General features: G+C 31.6%; 1 protein-coding gene across 1 annotated transcript in view; it reads right to left on the minus strand.

The window, feature by feature from the left end:
* The window catches only part of LOC124354550 (phosphatidylinositol N-acetylglucosaminyltransferase subunit Q), a 41,843-nt gene that overhangs the window by 11,562 nt on the left and 6,000 nt on the right, over positions 1-24,281 (minus strand). The window contains exons 2-3 of the mRNA XM_046805090.1: positions 21,914-22,049; positions 1,571-1,715 (exon numbers count right to left, since the gene is read on the minus strand). Coding sequence (XP_046661046.1) covers positions 1,571-1,715; positions 21,914-22,049 — 281 coding nt within the window. The remainder of the gene's footprint in view (positions 1-1,570; positions 1,716-21,913; positions 22,050-24,281) is intronic.

The following is a 24,281-nucleotide window of genomic DNA, read 5'->3' on the forward strand; positions in this document are numbered from 1 at the left end:
GATATTTACAGTTAGTATTATTAAAACTAGATTTAAATAAAAATGAAGGAAAACTGCCAAAAAAATTATGTTATTTCTTTGTTATTGCTGAGATTTTTTACCCCGATTAATCCAAAACACGGTTGCTCCTCCCTAGAAAATCGGAGTTGACTGAATTTTAAAACTTTTGTAGTTTCTGGGTTCCTGTAGGAACCATTTCTTATTTCACCAATAGTTTATTATACTATTTTTTTGCTGTTTCGAATCAATTGTTTTTTTATTTAAGGATTTATAAAATTAATAACTTTAATCGTCTTTTTATTGAGGGCCATATTGAGAAGGAGGGCCATTCAGATCCAGTGCATAATGATGTTCTTTACTTCGGACTAAAATTTAACTGCGAGTTAGGGGTAACTGTTATACTGTTTTTGTGGCTGAAGGCAGTTGGGTCGCTTTTAAGCATGTTTTTAGGTGTACTTATTGGGATTTTCTTGTTCTGCAATGACTGCTTGCAGCACATTACCAGCCATACCTACACTTAAGAATTTACTTTGAGTCATGGAAGCAAAATTCCATGTTTTGGGAGTCTTGTGGAAAATTTTTTAAAGTTCTGATACAGAACCCATTCCCTTGAGATGGAAATAAAAAATATCTGAGCGAGAGAATGGGAGGGAAAACGAGTTAGTGGTTGTGGTTATAAATTGAATAACCCAAGCTGATGTGGTGAGCCTGGTCACCTCACTTTAGAATCAACACAGCCACTAGTAGGAAACTCCCTCCTTGTGCCAGGTGTTATCTTTTATATAAAAATGAATTAAAATGAAAAATTCCTTTATTAAAGGGGCAGAGTTAGGGCTGTAAAGCCCTCTCTACCACTCAAATTCATATCATATATAGTAAATTTACAATAATTGAATACAGAAACATGTAAATTGTTAACATACTTATACTATATAATAAAATGTAAACAAAATTGCTTAATTCGCAGACTTAGAAATATCATTCTTAATGAAAGATCAAAAAAAAGCTAACAATAATAAGAGAAAATAAAAAGAACAATAATACATTCAATCCCTCCAAACACACTGTCTGACCTCACACACACCGCAAGCACCAACGCCCATCACCCCCACCGTCCCCCCAGTAGCAATCCCTGGCCCTCACCCGAAGCACGCATGACCCTCAATACTTTTCATATCACCAGGGAGAGCGTTCCAAAGGCAATAAGCCTGAACAGTAAACAACCTATTAAAAATTGTTGATCTATGAATTAGAACTGATAGTAAAGTGGCTCCACTTCTAGTATGTCGTTCACTAATATCAGAGATAAAATTGAAGTAATCGGTCAGATAAATAGTAGTTTTCATTTTGATAGCTGAATGTAGAATGGAAAGAATATGGAATCAGCGTAGTTCTTGAAGTTTCATGAGTGATAACTGCTGAAAAAATTGTGAAACATGCTCATGATGTCTGAGATTTAAAATAAATCTGATACAGTAATTCTGTGCACACTGAAGTCTGTCCGATTGCTCAACAGTCAAATCAATGATCACAACATCACAGTAGTTAAAGTGCCTACACGTGTACTGACCTGGCAGCGTACACATAGATGATGTACACATGGAAGCTGGCGACAGCAAGGAGATCAGCGAGGATTGCTATCTGGAAGGAGAGTCCCAGTGATCCCAGCCAGATGAACACACGGAACCCAAATTCCAACAATGGTCTCGAGTATCCTGACATCAGAAAATAGTTTGTGAGACAAATTTACATTGCTTCTTTATAGAAGAAACAATATTTCTCCCTCAAGTGGATGATTTAACTAGCATTTAATTTTTCTAATCGATTTGTTGTTCATGTAGTCCTTACATAAATTTTACTTTTTTAAGTAATTCTCTAGTCTATTATTAAACCAAATATAAATGTCATAGAGTATTTAAATCAGACCTGAGCATTACTGTGGCATAATTCCATCATCAGCTGTACTTACGAAAGCCAAATTTCATCTGTGGTGTGGCTTCATAGCACCTAATCTCATACCACCGACAGCATAAATGTTGTCGTTTAGGTGCTGTGATATTAGGCGCTATAAGGTTAGGTACTGTGCAACGATCCGCGGTTCGTTTAGGTGCCGTGAGACTGTTTCAAGTTTCAGTGTTTACAGCACCTCTCTCTTTGTTCCAAAGGGGTCTTGGTGGGGTCAGAGCGGTTGGAGGAGAATCCAACCTTGCCCCTCACCCCGCTACCGACGATCCGCCATTACAGCACAAGGCGAGGCGACACGAGTAGACAGTCTGTCTACTCGCACAAGGGAAGGGTCCGTGCGTATGGCGTGCGGCGGTTGTTGATTACAAGTAATGATGGCACCAAATATTAAGTACCTTGAATTTTTGAATGAATGTTTAGGCCAAACCGCAAATCTTGCACATAATCCAATAATGTCTATGATTTGTTCATCTAATTTCATTTGTGTTTCACATTTTTATATAAGTTTATAATAGTTTTTATCGTCATTAGAATTAAATGTGTTCAAATCTTATATATCGTGGCACTGAAAAAACCGGTAATAATTTGCATTCAAATCTCTATAAAAATAGGCAAAGCCTTCTCCAATTTCCCTACATCACACAAAGTACTCGTAAAAATGTAACACACGTAAGCACCATGAGTTAAATAAAAAGCAAAAAGTATTTGGATTAAAACATAACATCCATAGGGAATTGCAACCATTAGAAACTATAGTTTAGCTTTTTAACCTCCCGATGTTCTATAACAGTGAAATTTGACTCACGAGTTTTATAACTTTCAGCTGAAAAAGCTAGCTATTTCATGTCAAACAGTAAGATAAGTGTTATAATGAATACAAGTACTATACATATATGTTGTTTTTGTGAACTAAATACGAGATTACTTAAGATAACCCGAACGATGTTAGAAGCATGGAAAGACTCGACAGAGTGTAACATAAGTGGTAGCGCACAGACGATTCTTCTTCATCTTAAAAATCAATAGAGTTCTTATTTAGACCATATAAGAGCATATGTACCAAGTTTGAAGTCACTAGGACCTTTATAATAAGAGTTATCGCACAGACGGGACGCACAACAAACCATTTCAATAAAGCCTTTCGATTCTTCATGAAGCGTTAATAAATAGGCGGGCTCATTACATTACATTAAAAAATATATTCATTTTATAATTACTACATAAACTTATAAGTCAAACTGCAATTTCTATTTTTCATTCCATTAATTAACGAAAACTAACCTGATCTTTTTATAGTAAAAAAAATCCCAACTGGAAAAAAAATAGATTATATTAGTTTTAATATTTAACACAATGCTGTTCTCCGTGTTATCAAGATGAGTGATTGTGCCGATTGCGACGATCCTCTGCCTCATGTGAGTGAACATGCTGTTTGTTCTCAATGTAAAACAAATCTACACTTCGTGTGTGCTGATATTTTAGAAAGCACATGGAATCGCATGGGACAAGCACGTCGTGAATCATGGGAGTGTAAGAAACTGCTGCACAGGTAAGAGTAAACAGCAAAAAGAAACAATTACTAAGGAAATTTTGGCCAGATTGCACGAAGAATTTTTTGTCAAAATGGAGGATACAGTTAAGGCTCAATTTGAAAAATATGTTATTATTTTTAAGAAACAAATGGGTGAATTTAAGGAGTCCATACAATTTTTTTTCTAACAAGATTGATGAGTACGAGGGGAAAATTGAAACGTACTTGACTGAAGTTAAAAAACCTTCAGTCCGCACAATCTGCCCTTGAACAACAAAATAGTGATTTAAGAAAATGTGTTGCTGAGTATAAGACCAAACTTGAAAATATGGAGCAATATAATAGAAATTTAAAATATTCAGATTGATGGAGTTTCCTGAGGTCAGCTAATGAAATCTGTCAGCGTTGTCCAGTATACCGTTGAATTTTGCCACTGATGTGCAAGTAATGCACAGGATTCTACCAAAGCGGGAAAAGGGACCAAAGCCCATTGTTGTTCAATTTTAGAGCAGACAGACTAGAGATGCCATGCTACATAAGTGTAAAAAATTTAAAATAAAATCCCGACGGACTTTGTTAAAGGTGTTTCCAGAAACAAATTTTTATGTTAACTCACACTTAAAACCCATAACAAAGAGTTGTTATTTCGTGCAAAGAAACTCAAGAAACATAATTGACGTTTTGTCTGGACTGTGGAAGGTAAAGTTTTTGTGAAAAAGTTGGAGAATTGATATAAATTCTAAGTCTTTCTGCAAAGGGAAGAAAGCAAGCTGTAAAATTTAACAACCAGTATAGTGAAACATTAGATTTTGATTTTATAAATGATACGTTTAACATGGTTCTTAATTCTTCTGTTTTTGCATACGCAGACGACACTGCTCTTGCATGTGGGGCCTACAATAGACGTTCATTATTTCAAAGAATCAATGATGACTTGTAGAAGATTTATAATTGGTTAATCAGTAATAGATTTGCTTGTAAATGTAAATAAGTCTAAGTGTATTACATTTTTTATAATAAAAAAACAAAAGAATATTTCCACGACATGTTGAATTGCGTTTTCACTCCATCAATGTATATATACGAGTAGCTGTGAATGTTCTAGTATAGAAATGGTTGAAAGTGTTAAATACATAGATTTATATATTGGTGAGTATTTAAAGTGAGATATACATGTAAACTATGTAACAAAAAGGTTAAGGAAAATAAAACTATGCACTTTAACTATTTGAAAAATGTTCTTAGGAGTGACCAGTTGAAGCAGGTGTATGTGTCATGGTTTGAGAATACCATGAGGTATGGGATATTGCATTTTGGAGGTGCATATGCCACTGTTCTAAAACCTATTGTAATGAGCGAAAGACATGCATTGCGAAATATATACAATGTAAAATATAATGAAAGCGTGAGCTACCTTTTTACAGAACACAATATTTTAACTTTCACACAGATTTATAAGTACGCCTCCAATTGTGTATGTCCACAAGAGTTTATTTATGTTAAATCTAAAACCATCAAATAGAACTACCAGATCTAGTAATTATATTTTACTCGAGGTACAATTTTTTACCAAGGAATCGAGTAGACATCAGTTTTTGTTATCTTGGCCCAAAAGTGTTTAATGACTTTGTGAGATTCTTTGGAAATAAGGTTATATTTTATAAAAAACAGAATGTTAAAATCAAAGCTATAACTTGTCAAAAGAATTATTTTAAATATGTGTTGAAGTTTTCATATATAACAGCCATATATATTATTTACATTTGCTTGTTATAACTTAGACTATTTATTTGGTTTGTAAATGTTTAAACTGTATTGTTTACCAATGCAATATTTATTACGTACTATTGTTATTACTGAATTATTTATTAAATACTTATTTAATATTTGTAGCCACTTGGAATGTTTATTTATTTGTTATTAGATTATAGTTTATTAAATTATTTGTTATTATAGTTTATAATTATAATTTATTGAACGTTATTAAATTTCAAACCACCTACAATATATATTTATTTGTTATATCTTGTCAATTTGCATTGCTATTTCATTATTTTTGTGCATTGCAAGCAAATAACTTTGCAAAGGAATTTGCTTAAAAATGTATTAAAACTGTACTGTTAGAAAAGTTACATATATTATTTTATACTACTTGTTGCACACTTGGATTATTTATACATAGACTATTTTTTCATTTGGTTTGGGAATGTCAGATTCTATTGTTTACCACTGCAATATTTATTACTTATTATCGTTATCACTGCATTATTTATTTTTTATCTATTTATTATTCCTTGTAAATTTGTAATGCTTATAATTACATTGTTTTTGCACATATAACTGTTAATGCTGCTTTATTCTAAGTAATATTATAATAATCTTCGTGGTATACCATTTATTAGATTTACACTGCTTTTGAGTAGTTTATGAATTTTAGTTTAAGTGAAGACAATGTTATCGAAATATGAATTGGACAATGAACACTAAGATAATTGTAATTATGATTCAACTGAACTCCCGCTCGCGCCGCTTGAGGTGCACTGGGAGGTAAATTGTATTTTTATATGTATTTTGAGATAATAAAGAAGATTGAACTTGATCTTGAACTTGAAAAAAATTTGATTTAAGAATATTATTTTTAATATTCTATTAAAAAGTGTTTATTGTTGTCTATCAATGGCATGAGTATATATTTTAAAAAGGTGAAGATGTCTAAATTCTTTCAAATGGCTTATGGGCTTATATGAAATAATATCCCATATTACGATTACAAATAAAGCCTACATATTATACATAAAAATGAATCACAACATTTTTTGGTTAATCCGTTGAAATGTGAAGAAATTTTCTAAGAAGAGGGTGGATCAAAACAGTTGCCTGGAATATTTTACAATTTGAAAACTATTCTAATATTATTGTTTCATAATAGAATTTTAACTGAGTATTTAACAGTTGTTGACACTTTTAGTTCATGTTCTTAAAACAGGCAGAAACATTTTAATACAAATTAAATTTTCAGAACAGTGCGTGATCAGTAGATATGTAGACAGCAAAAAATTTATATATATATACAGAGTGAGTTTTATGTCCTGGCACACCTGGATATAATTTAAAAGGTCCGAGATATTTATGTGAAACCTTGACCCTACCTATTATAACATTATTTTCAAACAGCCGAAGGTGAACAGTTTGAACACCTGCTTCATTAAAACAGGTAACTGTTTTTAGAATTTGCGTTAGTGTTGACTCATGTTACGATAAACAGGACAAAGACAGTTACTGATTTTATTATTGTAAATTTGTCATAAAATCTGTTAAAATAAAACGTAAAGACCTCTAGTTTGCATTATTGGATTTCTTTTTTATTCCCTTTAAAATGAGGGGTCACATGATAGAGGTTTGTATTTGAAAATGTTTAGTTGCCCCCCTTTACCCCCCTTTAGAAAAGGGGGGCAAAATTTTCAACAACTTGAAAAATTAAATAAATATGTTATAATAGGTTGGGTCAAGGTTTCACATAGATATCTCGGGCCGTTTAAATATATCCGAGTGTCCTAGGACATAAAACTCACTCTGTATACAAGTGTATACTAGCAGTTACCCGCGGCTTCGCACGCAATTTTCTGTTGAAAAACTGGACAATATATCTATGTATTATTTTTTATATGACATAATAAACAGTCTAGAGATAATCGATAGTCACTCAAAAGCTATTCCAATCTCCTGATCCAATTTAGATTTAAGTTTAAAGAACAGAGGTTTGGGATCCTGAAGTCGTAAAGTGAAACTACAGAGCAATCTGCATAATTAATTCTCGATGAACAATAGAGCATAATAGAATCATACAAGTTACATTTGGTTCATACTTGCAAGAAAGGTGAATTAAAATTGAACTTTGTTAATAACTTTAATTGATATTTGGTACTTTATTAATATTTAATTGGATCTGTTTTATTTTGAATTGTTAATTGGTAATTAATTGAACTTTAATAATTGTTTTGAGAGAGTTGTAATCTGAATTTCAGAGACTTTTAAAGTTAAGGTTCAACTAGTGGAAAGAGAAGTTTAAATTTTTATTTTTAATTTTTCAGTGAACTTAAAAGTGAACATTTTTATTTTAGTTATTTCCAAGTGGTATTTGATTTTTATTTTAAAACTTCATTATTTTATTTTTAGAAGAGAGCTCTGATTTTAGTTTGATGTATTTGATTAATAATTTTTTATTTCTTGCCAAAGAAACTTTTTAAATTTACTAAAAGTTTTGTCAATTCTTTGTGGAAAATAGAGTGATGAAAAATTGTGAAACGTTGAACTTATTGATTTGCCAGTTTTAAAATAAATTCATTATTTTTTATTTAGAACTGTGATTTTTATTTTAGACAAATCAGATTATATTTAATAGTTAACAAATTTTAGTAATAAATTGTTACTGAATATTCACTCGGAGCTTACTAATATAAAAAAATATTTTATATCGTCTTGGATGTCTCATTGATAAATTTAAATATTAATATTCTGGAATATTAATATCTACAAATCCAAGTTGTTATAAATATTATATTTATTTCTGGTATAATAATTATGCAAGTTGCTAGTCAAAATTAATGATGACATGTTTTTTGTAATATACAATACTGAGTCAAAAAATATATAAATTTATATAAAGTTTCCACCGAAGCTTAATAAAAAGTGGTTCACAGTGTTCTAGAGGTTGTGATTTTGTTATTATTCTGATAGCTTTGTTTTGCAGGATAATGATTTCATTAATTTTAGCGCTATTCCCCAATAATATTAGGCATACCTTGTTATTGATTGAAAATAGGCATAGTATGCAGATTTAACATATTTTTCAGTAACACAATTTATAATACGTCTAAGTAAAAAACATTACTATACCAAAATATTCCTAGAAATTTAGCACAAGAAAAGAAATAATTTGGTGTGTCATGTAGAGGTTTGTCGTAAAGTAAACAAGTTTTGACTTCATTTAGTAAATATCCATTTGATCTAAACAACACTGAGGCTTCCTCAACTGATTCAATGACAAGAACTTGTAGTTTGTCAAAGTTTGTATGGATATTCTACAGAGTTGTGTCGTTAGCATTTTTAAAAGAGATTTGAAACTATAACAACGGTAGGAAATTAATTTGTATATAATAAAAACATAATAGGGCACAGGACTGACCCTTAGGTACAACATTTCCTGATCACCAAATTGTTGGACCGATTTCCATTAATACAAACAAACTTTTTGCCTGCGGTTAGATAAATAGTCTTTAAAGAACTATTTAAAGCCGGACCTTTAATACCGTAATAGTTAAGTTTTAAGGTCCTGCCTCAAGTCAAAATATGTTGCCTGAGCAAAGGCTTTAATCTCAAAAGTGTTTAGGACCTCCTTAATTAGTGAATAAACTGCATCAATGGTGTATATACCTCTCTTCTATTATAATAAATTAGATTGTTGTTATTTTCCGGATACGCAAAAAGTTCATCATGTAAAACAGTTTCTATTATTACAGGTCAGGTATAATATTTACTGGGCAATAGCTCTCAGCGAGACTCCTAGACCCTTTCTTAAGAATCGGGCAGATATACATATAGTTAATGGGTTTCAAAAAACGTATGGTAAATTCGTTAAACTATTATAATTTTAGATGAGTTATAAATGTCTTTGCTTTCTGAGTTTTTAACTCTTTTGACAGCTTTAATGACCTCATCAATCGAGACTTCTACAAAGATAAATGTGTTTCTTTCAATATGGTAATTTCTTATTAAGCTCAAATCTATTAACATGAGGCTTTTTTATACTACCCTTTATTTGGTGTTAACCGAATTGATAAAACAAATGGTTTAAGTTATCTGGAGTGATATTTATTGATAATGCTGATTGAAATACTAAATTTTTGTATTTTCGTTTATCAAATCCCCAGGCCTTATATTCGTTACTGCTATTTTCTATTTTTTGCGACATTATGAGTAAGCTTTGCCTCTTCTACGGGACTTTTTATAACATTTCTCGAGATTTACATAGTTAATATGAAGCCTATCACTAGTAGAAAGTTTTGTCGATTTCTCCAAAAACAAAAGTTCCTTTCATTTGGTCCAGTTCCCCACTATACCAATCGTTTTGATTTTCGACCTTTAATCTCACTAAACTGTGGAACGTTGTTTTTTTAACTGTAGAGTAAAATGTTTGTTTATTAACTAAAATGGAGAAATATGCATGAACGAATTTTTGGGTAGAGAATACTCTTCCATTACAAAGTAAGACATTCCAATCATGTGAAAACAAATGGTTTGTCAGACCATCAATAGAGGATTCTGGAAGAATTAAAATAAAATGTGTCACTTTTACTTTTGGATTTAGCAAGGTTTTAGATGTTTCAGACAAAGTATTCTTTTCAATATTTAAAATAAGCCCATTACGATCCGAGAAAGAAAAATCAAAGATGTTGCATGAAATAACCTGATCTAGGCAGACTAAAATAACATTATCAAGACAATGGGCTCCCCGAGTTGGTTTGCCATTAATGTATAATACACATGTATGTCAAACTTTACATTCATAGGATACCGGGAAGTTTACAAAGCAAAACGTAGTTTTTATAGCGGGTACAACTTCCATGTAAACCAGTAATCTGGGTTTATCTTCTTTAATATACGTTTTGTAATCAATTTATATGACGAGAACTGTGCGCGCGCGCGTGTGTGTGTGTGTGTTAAAATTTTAACTTTTTTCGGATAGCGGGAAGATGAAAAATAATAATATACTTTTTCTAGGGTTTGCAATTATATTTCAGTCGCTATGGTAGTTGATCTTCATAAAGACGCTATTGTTTTTCTGTGCAAGTCATAAGGCATGTGTGTGCCACATTTTATGTACATAGGACATAGGGAAGTTCTTCTAAGGAATTCCAAGTCCATTTCTTACCCCTATGGGTGGATTATATTAATGAAAGATGTAGTTATTGTTATGTATAATACACTGTATAATTCAAAATGAATAAGTAAAAAGCACCTAGGAGCAAAAGATATAAGCAGAAATTACAGGATGGTTTACTAGAAAGGAGTCACTTTAGTTCAGATATGATAAAGCCGAACTTCTATTGACAGACAAGCTCCACGCGATAGAACTAATTTGGGCTCAAATTAATTTACATATCGCAAAAATAATTTCGTTCACTATTACTTCTATCACATAATTTGTAAAGAAGCTTTGGAAAAGGACTACACCTGATTGTTGAATGAAAGTTGTAGAGAATAAAAAAATAGTTATTGATAACGCTTGGGACCAATAAATGATTGCTGGGGAGGCTGTAGAGAGACTACTAATATTTTGACTGGGGGACAGAAATTCGCGGACGGCTGTGTCAGTGAACATGAGGTAAACAGTGTAAATATAACACCGATAACAAAGATGATGATGATAAGATTTACGGAAGGTATTCGGACGCTTCGCTTTGAGGAATATTAACTTCCCTCAAATTATCTGTTAGTGAATTTACGAATATAAGTTTAATTAATGTTTGTTTTGGGTAAATAAATAATTTAATTGCCTTTCTTGAATTAATATATTTACCAGAATCATACAAGCCTAATTTAAACATTTTCCTGTTGTGGTTTGTGTGAAAATACAACTGTCGATATTTTATCTTGTGTTTTTGGCACACGTGGTAAGTTGGTATGTTTCATGCCATCTTGTAGTAAGGTTCCGGCACAGTTACTGTGTACCTCGCTTGTTCTGCACCCTCACTCATAAGTAAAGATAATTAGTAATAAAAATTGTGTGATTTATAAATAAATACAAGTCTAATGAGTTTCCCAAAAAAACTTGTTACGCCTTTAATAACTTAGAACTCTAAATTTATCAGTATGTCGTTCTTTAAGAGACATACAACAAATGATATATTATATTTTTAACTGTAATTATTTTTGAATTAGGAGGAGTTAAATTGGAAAAAAAGCTTAAATTTAAAACAAAAAAACTGTGTTTTTCTTCATATTTTAGACTATCACAATCAATAAAAATATCTAAAATATCTCACTTTTCGCTATAATATATGGATTAATACTACCTAAAACCGTCAAACTTTTTCAGATGTAATAAAGGGGTATATTTTAATGTGGTAGATGTTTTAAGTGAGATGTTTAGTGTGTGTGAGAGAGGTCGCCGGGATCCGGTAACAATAACATTTATAAATCCAAAATGAAAACGTCCACCGCCTTCAATTCTTCCAGCGAGCGTGTTAATGCAACCCGCACAGCACGTGTCAATAACCAACTCAAAGCTCTCCCCTACCCACGCGACTCAACGGACGGTCGCCCACTGGCCCATGGACAGTGGTGGCGGCCTACCCCTCCGGCGATCCCCACCACTCCCTTTTAGGTGGTGTGATATTAGGTTGCTATAACACTCCAGCACGATCTTGAGGTGCCATGCAACTCTCGGGCATTTCCTTAGGTGCTGTGAGATTAGGTACTATAATATTAGGTGCTATGAGAATCGGCCTTATTAGACGGTTCAATTTTAGGTGCTGTGATATTAGGTGCTATTATATTAGGTGCTGTGAACCCCCACGGGTGCAAAAGCTCAACATTACTTTATGTGGGGTTACATTAAATACAATGTGTATATATCAAAACCATAATGCATAAACGAATTGAGAAATTAAATTGATAAACTGAATTCTGCAGAAATCCATCCAACTTGCCACTCCAGAATTTTATGACAGGTTAGTACATTGTGAGACCATCGACAGGGAGAAGTTTAAGCATCTGTTATGAAAACACTGAGCTAACCCGAATAAACTTATATTTTACAAAATTTTCATTTGTAACACCTATTTGTTTTACTTACGAAAGCCAAATTTCATCTGTGGTGCAAAAGCTCAACATTACTTTATGTGGGGTTACATTAAATACAATGAGTAGAAACCAAAACCACGATGCATAAACGAATTGAGAAATCAAATTGGAAAAACTGAATTCTGCAGAAATCCATCCAACTTGCCACTCCAGAATTTTGTGACAGGTTAGTACATTGTGAGACCATCGACAGGGAGAAGTTTAGGCATCTGTTATGAAAACACTGAGCTAACCCGAATAAACTTATATTTTACAAAATTTTCATTTGTAACACCTATTTGTTTTACTTTTATGACAAAAAATAATTCTTTAAAATGAGTTTAAATGTCATAAATTTGTTTATAAGTTTTAGTAATAAGGATATTTGAAATTTGAATTAGTCATCATTCTGTAGTGGCTTCTACAATGTGTAACTTGATGGGAGTTTACATTTAAAGCTTTTAAGCTGGTGCAAAATTGTTATTTTGGGAGCAAGTGTATTTTTGCGATACTAATCAAAAAAGTGCAATTGTTTACCCAGATTTCTATGTTGTGTTCATTAAAAAGTTAATATATTTTATTCAACCTGTATACACAATTTTCAGATTTTGGTGGATTTGGATTCCTGGAGTTTGGTTTTTTTGGGGATTGGAGAAAATGCAAATTAATTTCCTAGAAATTCCATCATGATGGTGATTGCAATAGCAGATACCTAAAACATCCAGCTAAAATAAACTTCAACTATATACAAAAAAATAAAATTGTATAATTAAATACTATTTTTATCTTAAAAAGCATTTTTAATGTAACTTTACTCTGTTGGTTGCATAATTTTCATTTGGCATGTGTTAGTTAAAGCAGTTAATTTGAAATATTTCTTAGTTGACGACATTTAGTTTATTTTTTTACTAAGACCCAATGATCTCAATTCCATTCAAAGATGTGTTTCTGTAATTTTTTGTGACACTAAACACTCCAATCTTTAAAGAGACGTGGAACATTATTTAGGAAGAGAATTGAAATTTTTTTAATGATTAATATGAGAGAGATTAACTTAAGATTGTTGCCTACATATATATTTTGTGTAGATAGTTCTGACTTGCCAACCAATTTAACAGATTCTCACTTTTTAAGAGTGCCTTTAATGTTGTCTGATAGTATTAAGTATTCTGCGCCTTTAGGTTTTGTGCATACTTTGTGTGTTTCGATTGTCATGACCTCTGCTTGGAAGACCATGGTGTGTTTCCCTAAGAGCTCTAGCAATTTTGCTCCTTGCCCATATACTCCAAATTCTGCCCTAGAGTATAGGCGTGAGCCATCAGTGTAGAACATCAGAACACCTTCAGTAGAGTAGGCCTCCTTCATGCTTCATTTATCTCTGTTTTCTATGGTAACACGATGTGGTTTTCAAAGGAGTATTTCTTAAACATACTATCAGAAACATAGGTCATCATTTCAACTTCAGGAAATTCCTGTATTATTAATTAAGTGTCTTTCTGAGGAAGAAGGTTTGATCAGCTTTCAACTCAGCGGCTTCATTGTACTTAATGTGGTTGTTTTCTTCAATCTTGCCCTAGAGGAGTATATCCCAGTACTGCTTCTAGTGCTAGAGTTAAACAGGAGCTCATTGCCCTGGTAATGCTAACACAGGCTAGCCTTTGAAGACTCTGTAGCCTCTTGGCTACTATATTTTTTCTACTTTTGGCCACCATACAAGAGCTACAAATGTGACCATTGTTTTTATTATGGTTTCAAAGATTCAATATATCATTATGTGTTTTAATCCCCATTCATATCCAAAGAGTCTTTTGTAAGCCTTTATTGCTTTTGATATAGTATTTTCAATATGAGGATTCCATGTGAGCCTTTTGTCTATAACTACTTCTATATACTTGACCATTTCAGAATATTTCATTCTAGTACTGCTTTCTTCTGCTTTAGTGAAGATTTTGTTTACCACCATTGCCCATAAAATGGGAGACGGTACACCTCCTTGAGGACCATAATAGTAGTAGATTCCTCTTCGAGCTTTACTCTTACTTGATAACTTTTTATGAGGGTTACAATATACTTGATAGCATCTGATAAAACTTCAAATCTTTCTATTGTTGCCTCCATGGATCCTTGAGTTACTCAGAGTAAAGCTCCTTCAATGTCCATAAAGACACTAACAGGGCTTCCTTTTCCTTAAAGGTTTCACCACATCCACTAAACTATAGAGAGGGGTAGTGTTTGATTTATCTTAAATGTATGGATTGATATAGACTGAGTGGGCATACCAACAAGTTTTCATACCTTATGTGTCTATTTATTATGTTTTCCATAGTTTTCACCATGAAGGAGGTTAGGCTGATCAGCCTGTATGATTTAGGCTGAGATGAGTCCACTTTTTTCCTTACAAACACCACCAGTACTGTCCTCCAGTTTTTCAAACATATCCAAAATCGTAGCTGCTCCTGAACAGGGTTATAAGGTTATTTAAGAGAATATTCAACTCTTCTTGTAGAAGAGCCAGAAAGACTCCATATGTCCTTGGCAATTTGAAGGGCTTGAAGGATGTAAGAGCCCATTTAATCCTTTCTGCAGTGAAGATTTTCTTGATTGTTGTCTGGACTTAGCAACCTTCCGACTGGTCCACTCTCCCAAGAAGGAATAGGAAATTCTCATCTTGTGGCAAGAGTCTGTCTGGAAAGTGCATCTCCAGCAGCAGTTTCTACGTCTCCTTCCTACTCCAAGTTCAGCTGCCATTAGCCTTTAGTAATAAACCCAAAGAGTATGAAGTAGTCAGTTTGGAGATTTTTATGAAGCTTAGCAGCCTGTGGTAAAGAGTTAATAGTTTTACAGAAGTTTCTCCAGGTTCTTCTATTTTTTTTTAAAATTTCTTTCTTATATTGTTACATTCACAATGTTGGCTTACAAGGAACTGTTTACTATGAATCAAATCAAATCAATCTTTATTTGTCGTTCAAATTCTTACAATCATTGACAATGTCATATTGCAGCCCAGGGCATGGTCAAAATAAAACAATTTTATCAAAATAATTTAAACTTAAACTAACATTAAAAAAAGATAAAAACAGTGCTTTAGTAACATAAATTAATCAGTGAAGGTCAATTTAAAATAAACTAGGCCTAGATATATAAATTAAATAGTAAATTTATAATTGTCAAAATTTACATATAACAATTATTATATATCTAGTCATAGTCAATAGTCAATAGTCAAACTACTTTATTCTGTAATATGTACAAGGTACAAAGAATAGCGTCACTACAATAAAACTAAATACTAATATTAATTTTAAAATATAAGTAAAAAAATACAATCGTAACATCTTAACAATTTATCTTCAATTCTTCTTTAAATGAATTAATTGGTTTTTGTATTGAAATATTCCTCAAAAGAATATAGAGACAAATTAGTTAAATAATCTTTCGACTTCTTTTTTAAATTTTAACAGATTTGTTTCCATTATAAATTTTGTTGGTGTAATGTATCTAAAATGTAATGTTTTTTAATTCCATAAACTCGTCTAAACTATAGAAAGGGTGTTTCAAAAGCCAACTATAAAAAAGCTTAGTGAAGGTTTTATGTGGATACTTATTTACCAGAGGTTCTAAAAAATTATATATTTTCAGCGATGTCACCATGTGACTATTTAATGTTTTACTGAGGCAGTGATAACCAATTGCAGCATTGTTTTTAGTTCTTGTATTATATGAATGAATTTCGTTGTTAAATTTTAAAAATTTTGGATTTTTTAGAATATAATTAATTAAATCAAATATATATAGATTGATAACAGTTTGAATCTCTAACAGAATAAAAAGTGGTTTACAATGTTCCAGCGGTTGAGAATTAGTCATTACTCTAATAGCTTTTTTTTGAAGAATTAAGATGTCTTCAGTTCCTGAGCAGTTGCCCCAAAATATTAAACCATATCGTAAAACTGCTTGGAAATACGCAAAATAGGCAGTCCTCACATAGTTTTTAGGAACAGCACTCTTAAGGCGACCTAACAGGTAAATAACTCTAGAAAGCCTCTTGCTTATATATTCTGTATGTTGGTTCCAGTTTAGTTGGTTATCTATATACATTCCTAAAAAATTTTACATTGGAGCTAAAACTGTTATCAAGAGGGGCCAAATAAGGTTTCAAGCTAAAAATTATATTTTGTGTCTTTTCTTCATTTAAAAGAAATCCATTAGATCGAAACCACTGGGAAGCACCTATTAAGGTTTCATCTGAAAATTTTGAGAGTTCTCCAATGTTATTTGCAATGTTAATAAAAGTTGTATCATCAGCGTAAAGTATAGTTTTAGCTGTCACTGAGAAAGGTGTCATTTATACTGATTAAAAATAGAAGTGGTCCAAGGACAGAGCCCTGTGGGACACCATATTTTACTGTAATGTCCTTGGACCTTACCCCATTGATGGTAACTATCTGTTGTCGATCATGTAAATAAGACTTGAAAAATTTCAATGTAGGATCTGAAAACCCGTAATAATTTAGCTTTGTGATAAGATCACAGTGGTTAACACAATCAAAGGCCTTGCTCAGGTCACAGAAAGTGACCTGAGCAAAAGCCTTATTTTCAAATACCTGATTAATTTGTCTAATCAAATCATCTATTGCATCAACAGTAGATTTAGTCTTTCTAAAACCAAATTGAGATGCATTTAAAAGATAATTGCTCTCCAAAAAATCAACAATCTGTTCGTAGACCAGCGTTGATACCAGTTTTGATAGGACTGGAACAACAGAAATGGGACGATAGCTCCCAGGCTCATCCTTCGGACCCTTTTTATATATTGGGCAAATTCTGGAAACTTTAAGTTGTCTAGGAAACACCCCCTCTTTTAGTAATTGGTTGATACAGGTTGCGAGAGGATTTACCAAACTTAAAGCTATTTTTTTTAATAAGTTATTTGACATATCGTAAAAATCAAGGCTGTCAGAATTTTTCATTTTTTAATGGCTTTCAAAACGTTCTCTGGTGTTATATTTTTCCAAGAAAAATATTGGTTGGACACAATAGCTGGCAGCAACTCATAACTTTGAACATTATTTACAGATGCTTTTATGTTTCGTTTAACTTCATTTACAGAATTTACAAAATAATTATTGAAAGTATCAGGATCAATTTTGGTTTTGAAATTATTAACTTGAGCATTATTATTTTTTATAATACACCAAGCCGATTTGCATTTATTACTACTTTGCTCTATATAATTTACATTATTTGCTAGTTTTGCTTCTTTTATGGACTTTTTATACTGATATTTTAATTCATTATACCTATCTCTTAAGGAAACATTTTTATTATGATTGCCCTTTATCAAGTCACTAAGAAACAATAATGTTTCTTTCATTTTCCTTAAATTGTCATTATACCACATTTTATTAATATTTTTGGATAATTGTTCGGTTTTAATTTTTTTAATACTTTGAAAAAATTTATATTGTTAATGATAACAGTAAACAGAGACTCAAACATGTATTCCGCACCCTTGAATTTAGTTAGATATATTAAATTTTTCCATTCATAAGTAGCTAGCTTTGAAGACAGATTTTCAAAATCACATTGAGGGATAAACAATTTAATGGGATAGTCAGTTTTAGAATTATTGTAATCGTTTTCAGTAAATGTTCTATTTTTCATCCTAATGTTGACAGTGATGCCATCATGATCAGAGAATGGGAATTTGAATGTACTGACTGAGGCTGTCTTGAGAGAATGTTTTCTTATAAAGACATTATCTAGACAATTTTTTCCTCTAGTTGGTGTATTATTTAAATAGTAAAAATCATACTGTCTTAAGATATTAAGCAGTTTACCAACTGTTGCAGTGTTTTTTGTAACATCAAAGCAAATATTAACATCACCTCCCAATAATATCACAATTAGTCTTTTGCGTAATATATGACAGCAATGTGTCAAGAGTGCATAAAAATATATTGGGGTCACCATTTGGAGAATGATACAAAGATACTATCAATATTTTAAGATCATCAATAAAAATAGCAGAGGCTTCAAAGTTTAATTCATCACAAAATCCACTAATATCCCACTCCCTAGATTTAAATTTACCATTTACAAATATGGATGTCCCCCCTCTAATGTGGTTCTGTCTGCAATATGCAGCTGCACAGTAATAATTATCTGGAAATGATAATTTAATTTCATCATTTCCAAGCCAATGTTCTGACAGGCAGATTACATGCACATTAGGCATACTAATCAAAAAACTTGCTAAGACATCAATCAATTTTATTTTTTAAACCTTGTATATTTAAAAATATTATATTAAACTCTTTGAAGTGCTGGTTAGATGGATTTCCAGGAAGTGTGCGGAGTTCAGTGATTGAGCTAGTTCCTGTTTTACATTGGCTAAATTGGTAACTTATTAATAGTTGGGTTAGGTGAAAAGACGTGATTACTTAAATGTATTAAACTACAGAAGAAATGTTCCGAAACGTGTCTTGCAGTGTAGTATCAGCCACATTGACTTCTAGCACATCATTTGATATAGAAGCATTTAGAGCATTAGGGTCTTTAGTTATGAGTCAATTGTAAAGAAATTTCACACTTCAATTTTGCAACAAAATCAGAGTGCATCAGTCCATTTCTAAGTTTACCAGCAGATGCTTCGTCAGTTGTAACTATCTTGACACAGGCATTTGAAGCTTTTTGGAAAGAGAATAGAGATTAGCCACAAAATGTTCTATGGTAATGTGGTCCCGTACACATCCCATTGGAGAGCAGATCAGTGTTCTTAGTTTCCTTCTTTTAAAATCTTCCGTTAGTTTAGTGAAAGCGGTATCACAATCACACTTTTCTGGCTTTTGATGATATATTTTTTTTGTCACCAGATCGTAAACAGATGCTCCAAACCTGGTTGTCTGATAAGTCAAAAAATCGTTGAGCAATGTGACTGGGTGGGTTTCCCGAAACGGTCTCTGAATACCAGCGCAACCCCTGCGCTCATCTGTTTATCATCACAGAGATCAGCGGAGATACAGTACACAAAGCCAACTGTCTGGTCATGACTGTACTCATCCATTAAGTCATTCATGTCAGCCTCAATTACATTGATGAGTTCACAAACTGACTTCACGATGACTATGTCATCGGACCACTCACTCACTATCTCACTAAATGTCTAAGGACCTCAATATGCCCCTTTGACAGTCTCCAGGAAGAAGTTCAGCCAGATAGAAGAGCTGGAGTATTAAAAGCTCAGAATTAGACAAACCCTACACCTACGACATGAGGACCAGCATCTGTTTTATCCAGTCACCAAGGAGCATTCTAAAGAAAAATCTACCTATTGAGCTCTACAGGAAAGCTTGAAGAATCTATGGGAACTCCCCCTCCACTTAGGAATCCACAAGCTTGCCATCCCCAAGTTGGGCTGTGGATACAATGTTTTGGACTGGAAAAACATAAATAACACAACAGAAAAATATCCAAGAATTCCAGTGTGACAATTGTAGTCTGCACATTCAACCATGGTACTCATGATATGAGAGAATGGACTTGGAATCATCATCAGGACATCTGAACTCCTTATGCCTAGCTGCTGTATTAGGAGGGGGGCAATTTAGTGGCCGAGTAGTACTACATCAATAAATCCTAGCACATCAGCCATGCTAAATCTCTTAAATGGGGTTCAGTTTTTGTATATGTTCAAAGCCTTTTTTAACAATCCGTAAAAAAATACTAAACCTGTTTAATACACACAGTGTAGAGCACATAATTTTTTCCTCATGAAATTTAGTTTTATAAACAGTAACTATAATTTATAAATGTTACTATACATTGTCATAAGAAGAATGAGAACCAGGACAAATGTTTTTTTCAAATTTTTACTTTGACACATTTTAGCAGTAAAAAATGTGAGAAAATTCCAAATAGCCAAAATGTGTAGAATATTATGCAGAAAAAAAGATTATTCTTAATTTTACAGAAAGAATAAAAATTTTAATTTCTGTAAGATGTTTAGTAAAAACTTATAAGTTGCAGAATTGTGAATGCATACAAAGTTTCTTTTAATACTTTAGTGTAAGTGTAAAACATAAACAAAATATTTTTATATTGCGAAAATATAACCCATTAGAAAATAAAATTGTATGTAACCAAAGCTATAAAGATATAATTTTTTAAGGCAAAAGAGAAAATTAAAATACCATGGAAACACAAATTTTTGAGTAAACATCCCAAAAACAAGCTACAAAATAGACCCTTTACTGAATTTTTATATTTTTATTGAAAATATATTCCACATTCAAAATTTGGTAATGTAAAATAAGTATAAAATAAAAATACTATGGGTACTGTAATAAATTAAATATATCATAATATGTAATGGGCTGCTCATTGACATATTTTTGTTTAAAATGTTGCATAGTTTATTGTAAAAATAAATTATAAAAGACATTTTTTTTCTATAACACATTTCATTAGAAAACATATCTATTTTATATATGAAATATGTTGAGATATAGCTAAAAATATATTTTTAAAAAACATGATGTAATATGAAACCTAAACATAGTATTTTTTTTTTTTTTTTTTTTTTTTTTTTTTTTTTTTTTTTTTTTTTTTTTTTTTTTTTTTTTGAAATATAAAAAGCACTTTATAGATCATGAAAATGAAGACCTTTGCTATTCTATGAATAATTTTAAAAAACAGTAAAATGTAATCCAAATTATAAGAAACAATGAAACAAATCATTATAAAATTATGTTGTTATCCATACAAATATAGTAAATGAATATTCCATTATGGAAGAAATAGGCCTACAGTCCACAGAGGAATATGAACTTTAATGAACAAGTAAATCATTTTTTAATACTAAAACATTACACTTTCATTATCTATTTATAAATCAAACACTTTACAATAATACTCAAAGTAATCTTTAGTGGTACATTAAATAAAAAAAAGAAATTACTACACTTCACAAATGTTAAAAAGCTCATGTTATCAAGTAGGATAGATCGGCAAATTGTTAAGATGCCCATCTGGTGGGAGAAAGAAATTACCTATAGTAGCTTTGTTTTGAAACTGTTGCCAACTTCAAGGCATAAAATAACTTCTTATAATTCTTTACATGCATTAGCTTCAAGGAATTTTTTTACTTTTAAGGTCCATTAAATTATAAAGAAGTTATTATGTTTTCTGAACAATGTATTTTATGCTATTTACTGTGCCCGATGTTAGAGTTTGGAAGAAAGTTTATTGTAAACAAAGTATGATACGGGATGAAATTGCAATTACAGTGCTGAAATGATGATTAATTTCTGCGTTGGGCGACATTTACCAATAGTATCAGTCCTGTTGTAAACACATAAAAGCATTCACTCGAGTCCACTCTGTACATAATGTTACTCTATGATTAAAGACTTAAATGTACCAATACTAAATCTATAAACAGCTTCGAGCCAACAAGACATCATGAGATAGAAAGAATACAAATCCACAGTAAATACCCAGCAAGAAATATGTGGTCATACGATTTGGCCAAGAATTAATCAATTTATTATGGTAATGATATTCTTGACCTACCAAGAAAGGCCCACCAGAGGTCTATGTGGAAAAGGAAGAACTTTCCCAGCACATTGTTGAGAGGACTATTAAGTTTGAGATCTGCTGGACTGCCCATGAGATAGCGAACCATATCCTTCAGAGTCACCACCACATCCTGAAATGAAAAAGCTCTAGTTTTACAGTTCTGTAGTTGAAAATCTGTTCATCCTAAAATTGTGGTTTTGCATATTACACTTTGCTATGTGTACTGAAATATTTTAAAAAAATGTTTATTTAACATTCTGAGTCACAAAATGAACACAAAAAATGTTCATACATATGTCAATCGTTTTTCTTAGTTCCAGACTATCCAAGAAAATGAGAGTACGGAGAAAATATACCCTGAGTTTTTAACAAAAATTAATTAATTAAAAATACATTAAATTAACAGACAAATTTTAAGTCAACCTGCAGTTGAATTTTAGCCACTTTGACAACTAGTAATATTACAAAATTAATAACTAAGGAATCTTAGAAACAAATTATTGAATCTCAAGAAAGCTTGTCCAATAAAAACCAGACACACACAATTCTGTCCTTTATTTCTTACAGGTATGCCAGTTGTGAACCAGAACTCCCTGGTCTGTGATATAAACCTAATATTGTATAGTAATTAGCTCATTAATTTATTCTTGTTGCTGGGTTCAGGTATCTTTATTTGTTTTTTTTTTTTTCATGTTTATTTTTATTGTTAACTTTTACTTTGGAACATACTTCAAAATTAGTTGATGTTTTATTTTTTTCAATGCTTAAACTTATTTTTTTAGAATTTGGCACCTTAAAAAGGTAATAGTCTATGAAATGTTGGTACAACACTGTTAACAATAACAAAATTAATACAGGAGAGGTAGGTATAAGAGTAGGAGATAACAGGGTTCCCAAGATTTACACAGAAAAAAGAGCATGGAATTTGAGCAAGGAGAATAGGGTTATCAATTGTTTTTAAAGTTTATAATTACTCTCCTGTTTTTCATAATTTTGCCCACAGTTTCTTCCTCTATGGTAAAGTTTGCACAATTTTGCAAACTTCTGTTATTTTAGTCTTGTTTACAATTACCTAACTTCTTGTTGCATCTCATTTTTAATTTATTTGGTTATATTTTGTTGCATACTCCATTTCAAGAGTCACCTCTTTTGTTGTTGCTGTTAACCCTACTCTAAAAGTGGCAGTACAAATTTCCCTGGGCGGCATACAAATTTTTGACTTTATACAGAGGTTCACTAAATTATTTATAAATTCCAAATAATATGGCAAAACCGAAATGTATTGTACATTTTTGCAATCTGTTTATTCCATAGATTATGGATCTGACAGATAAATTTGAGACTAATCATTTTAACTCTCCAACTGCCCTTAGTATTTTCCTTAAACACCAAGCCGTTTTACCCAGTTTTATAGCTTTCTTTCTAAAATCTGTAAAAAATAGTTTTTTATTACAAAACTAACTGTATTTTGTATAATTTTGTTCACAATCAACAGTATAATACAATAATAATAAGTAACTTGGTCAAATATTTTTATTTTTTATTGCGAGTGGGGACATTATTTTTGTTTTATTGCATGCAAAAAAGGGGTTTGCCTGGAAAATTTAGTTAAGAATATAAATTTCAAATTCCAAGGTAGCGTAAAGGTCAAAAATTTAATCTGGTTTCAGAAGATGTATAGTTTTGTAGGAGTCTTTGGGTAAATAAATTAGTTTTAGGGCATAAACTGAAAGTAGTACAAGAAGTGTAGGTTTTGTAATCAAAAACACATAAATTAGTTAAAATGATTGTAAAATTGTTATAAACTGTAAACCTAACTATATTTGGTATAACTTTATTTACAATAAACTATAGAACACTATGATAATAAATATTGTGAGAAAACCTAAGGTTTTTATTTTTTTTTTTTTTTAGTAGAAACCAAAATTGTTGTAATACGTTCCTAAAAAAAGGTATGATTACTTGATAAAAACAATTATTCTAATAATGTTCTGGGGCTTAGTAAAATTTTATAAAAACCTAAGATCATAAATTTAGTTTAGTTTTGTATATAAATAAATATAGTAATATTTTGTTATAAAACACTTACAAAAACAAAAAGGTGAGCAACATTTTTTGTTCTACAAGGACGAAAATTGCAACGTCATTCTAAAATTACACCTCTGTCATACAACAATAAAAAAATCATTGCTGTGTTTGGCAACTTTATTACCTTTCCAATAGTATATGAATCATGTCGATACTTGATTGTTTACATATTATAACAAATGAGATTAAGTGGGCGGGTGGAACCGCGAGCCAAATCAACGAATATCCGTTGATTACCATTTACGGAACAAAAATAAACAATGGATATCCATTG

The sequence above is a fragment of the Homalodisca vitripennis genome, chromosome 2, assembly GCF_021130785.1.
Source record: "Homalodisca vitripennis isolate AUS2020 chromosome 2, UT_GWSS_2.1, whole genome shotgun sequence".
NCBI classification, from domain to species: domain Eukaryota; kingdom Metazoa; phylum Arthropoda; class Insecta; order Hemiptera; family Cicadellidae; genus Homalodisca; species Homalodisca vitripennis.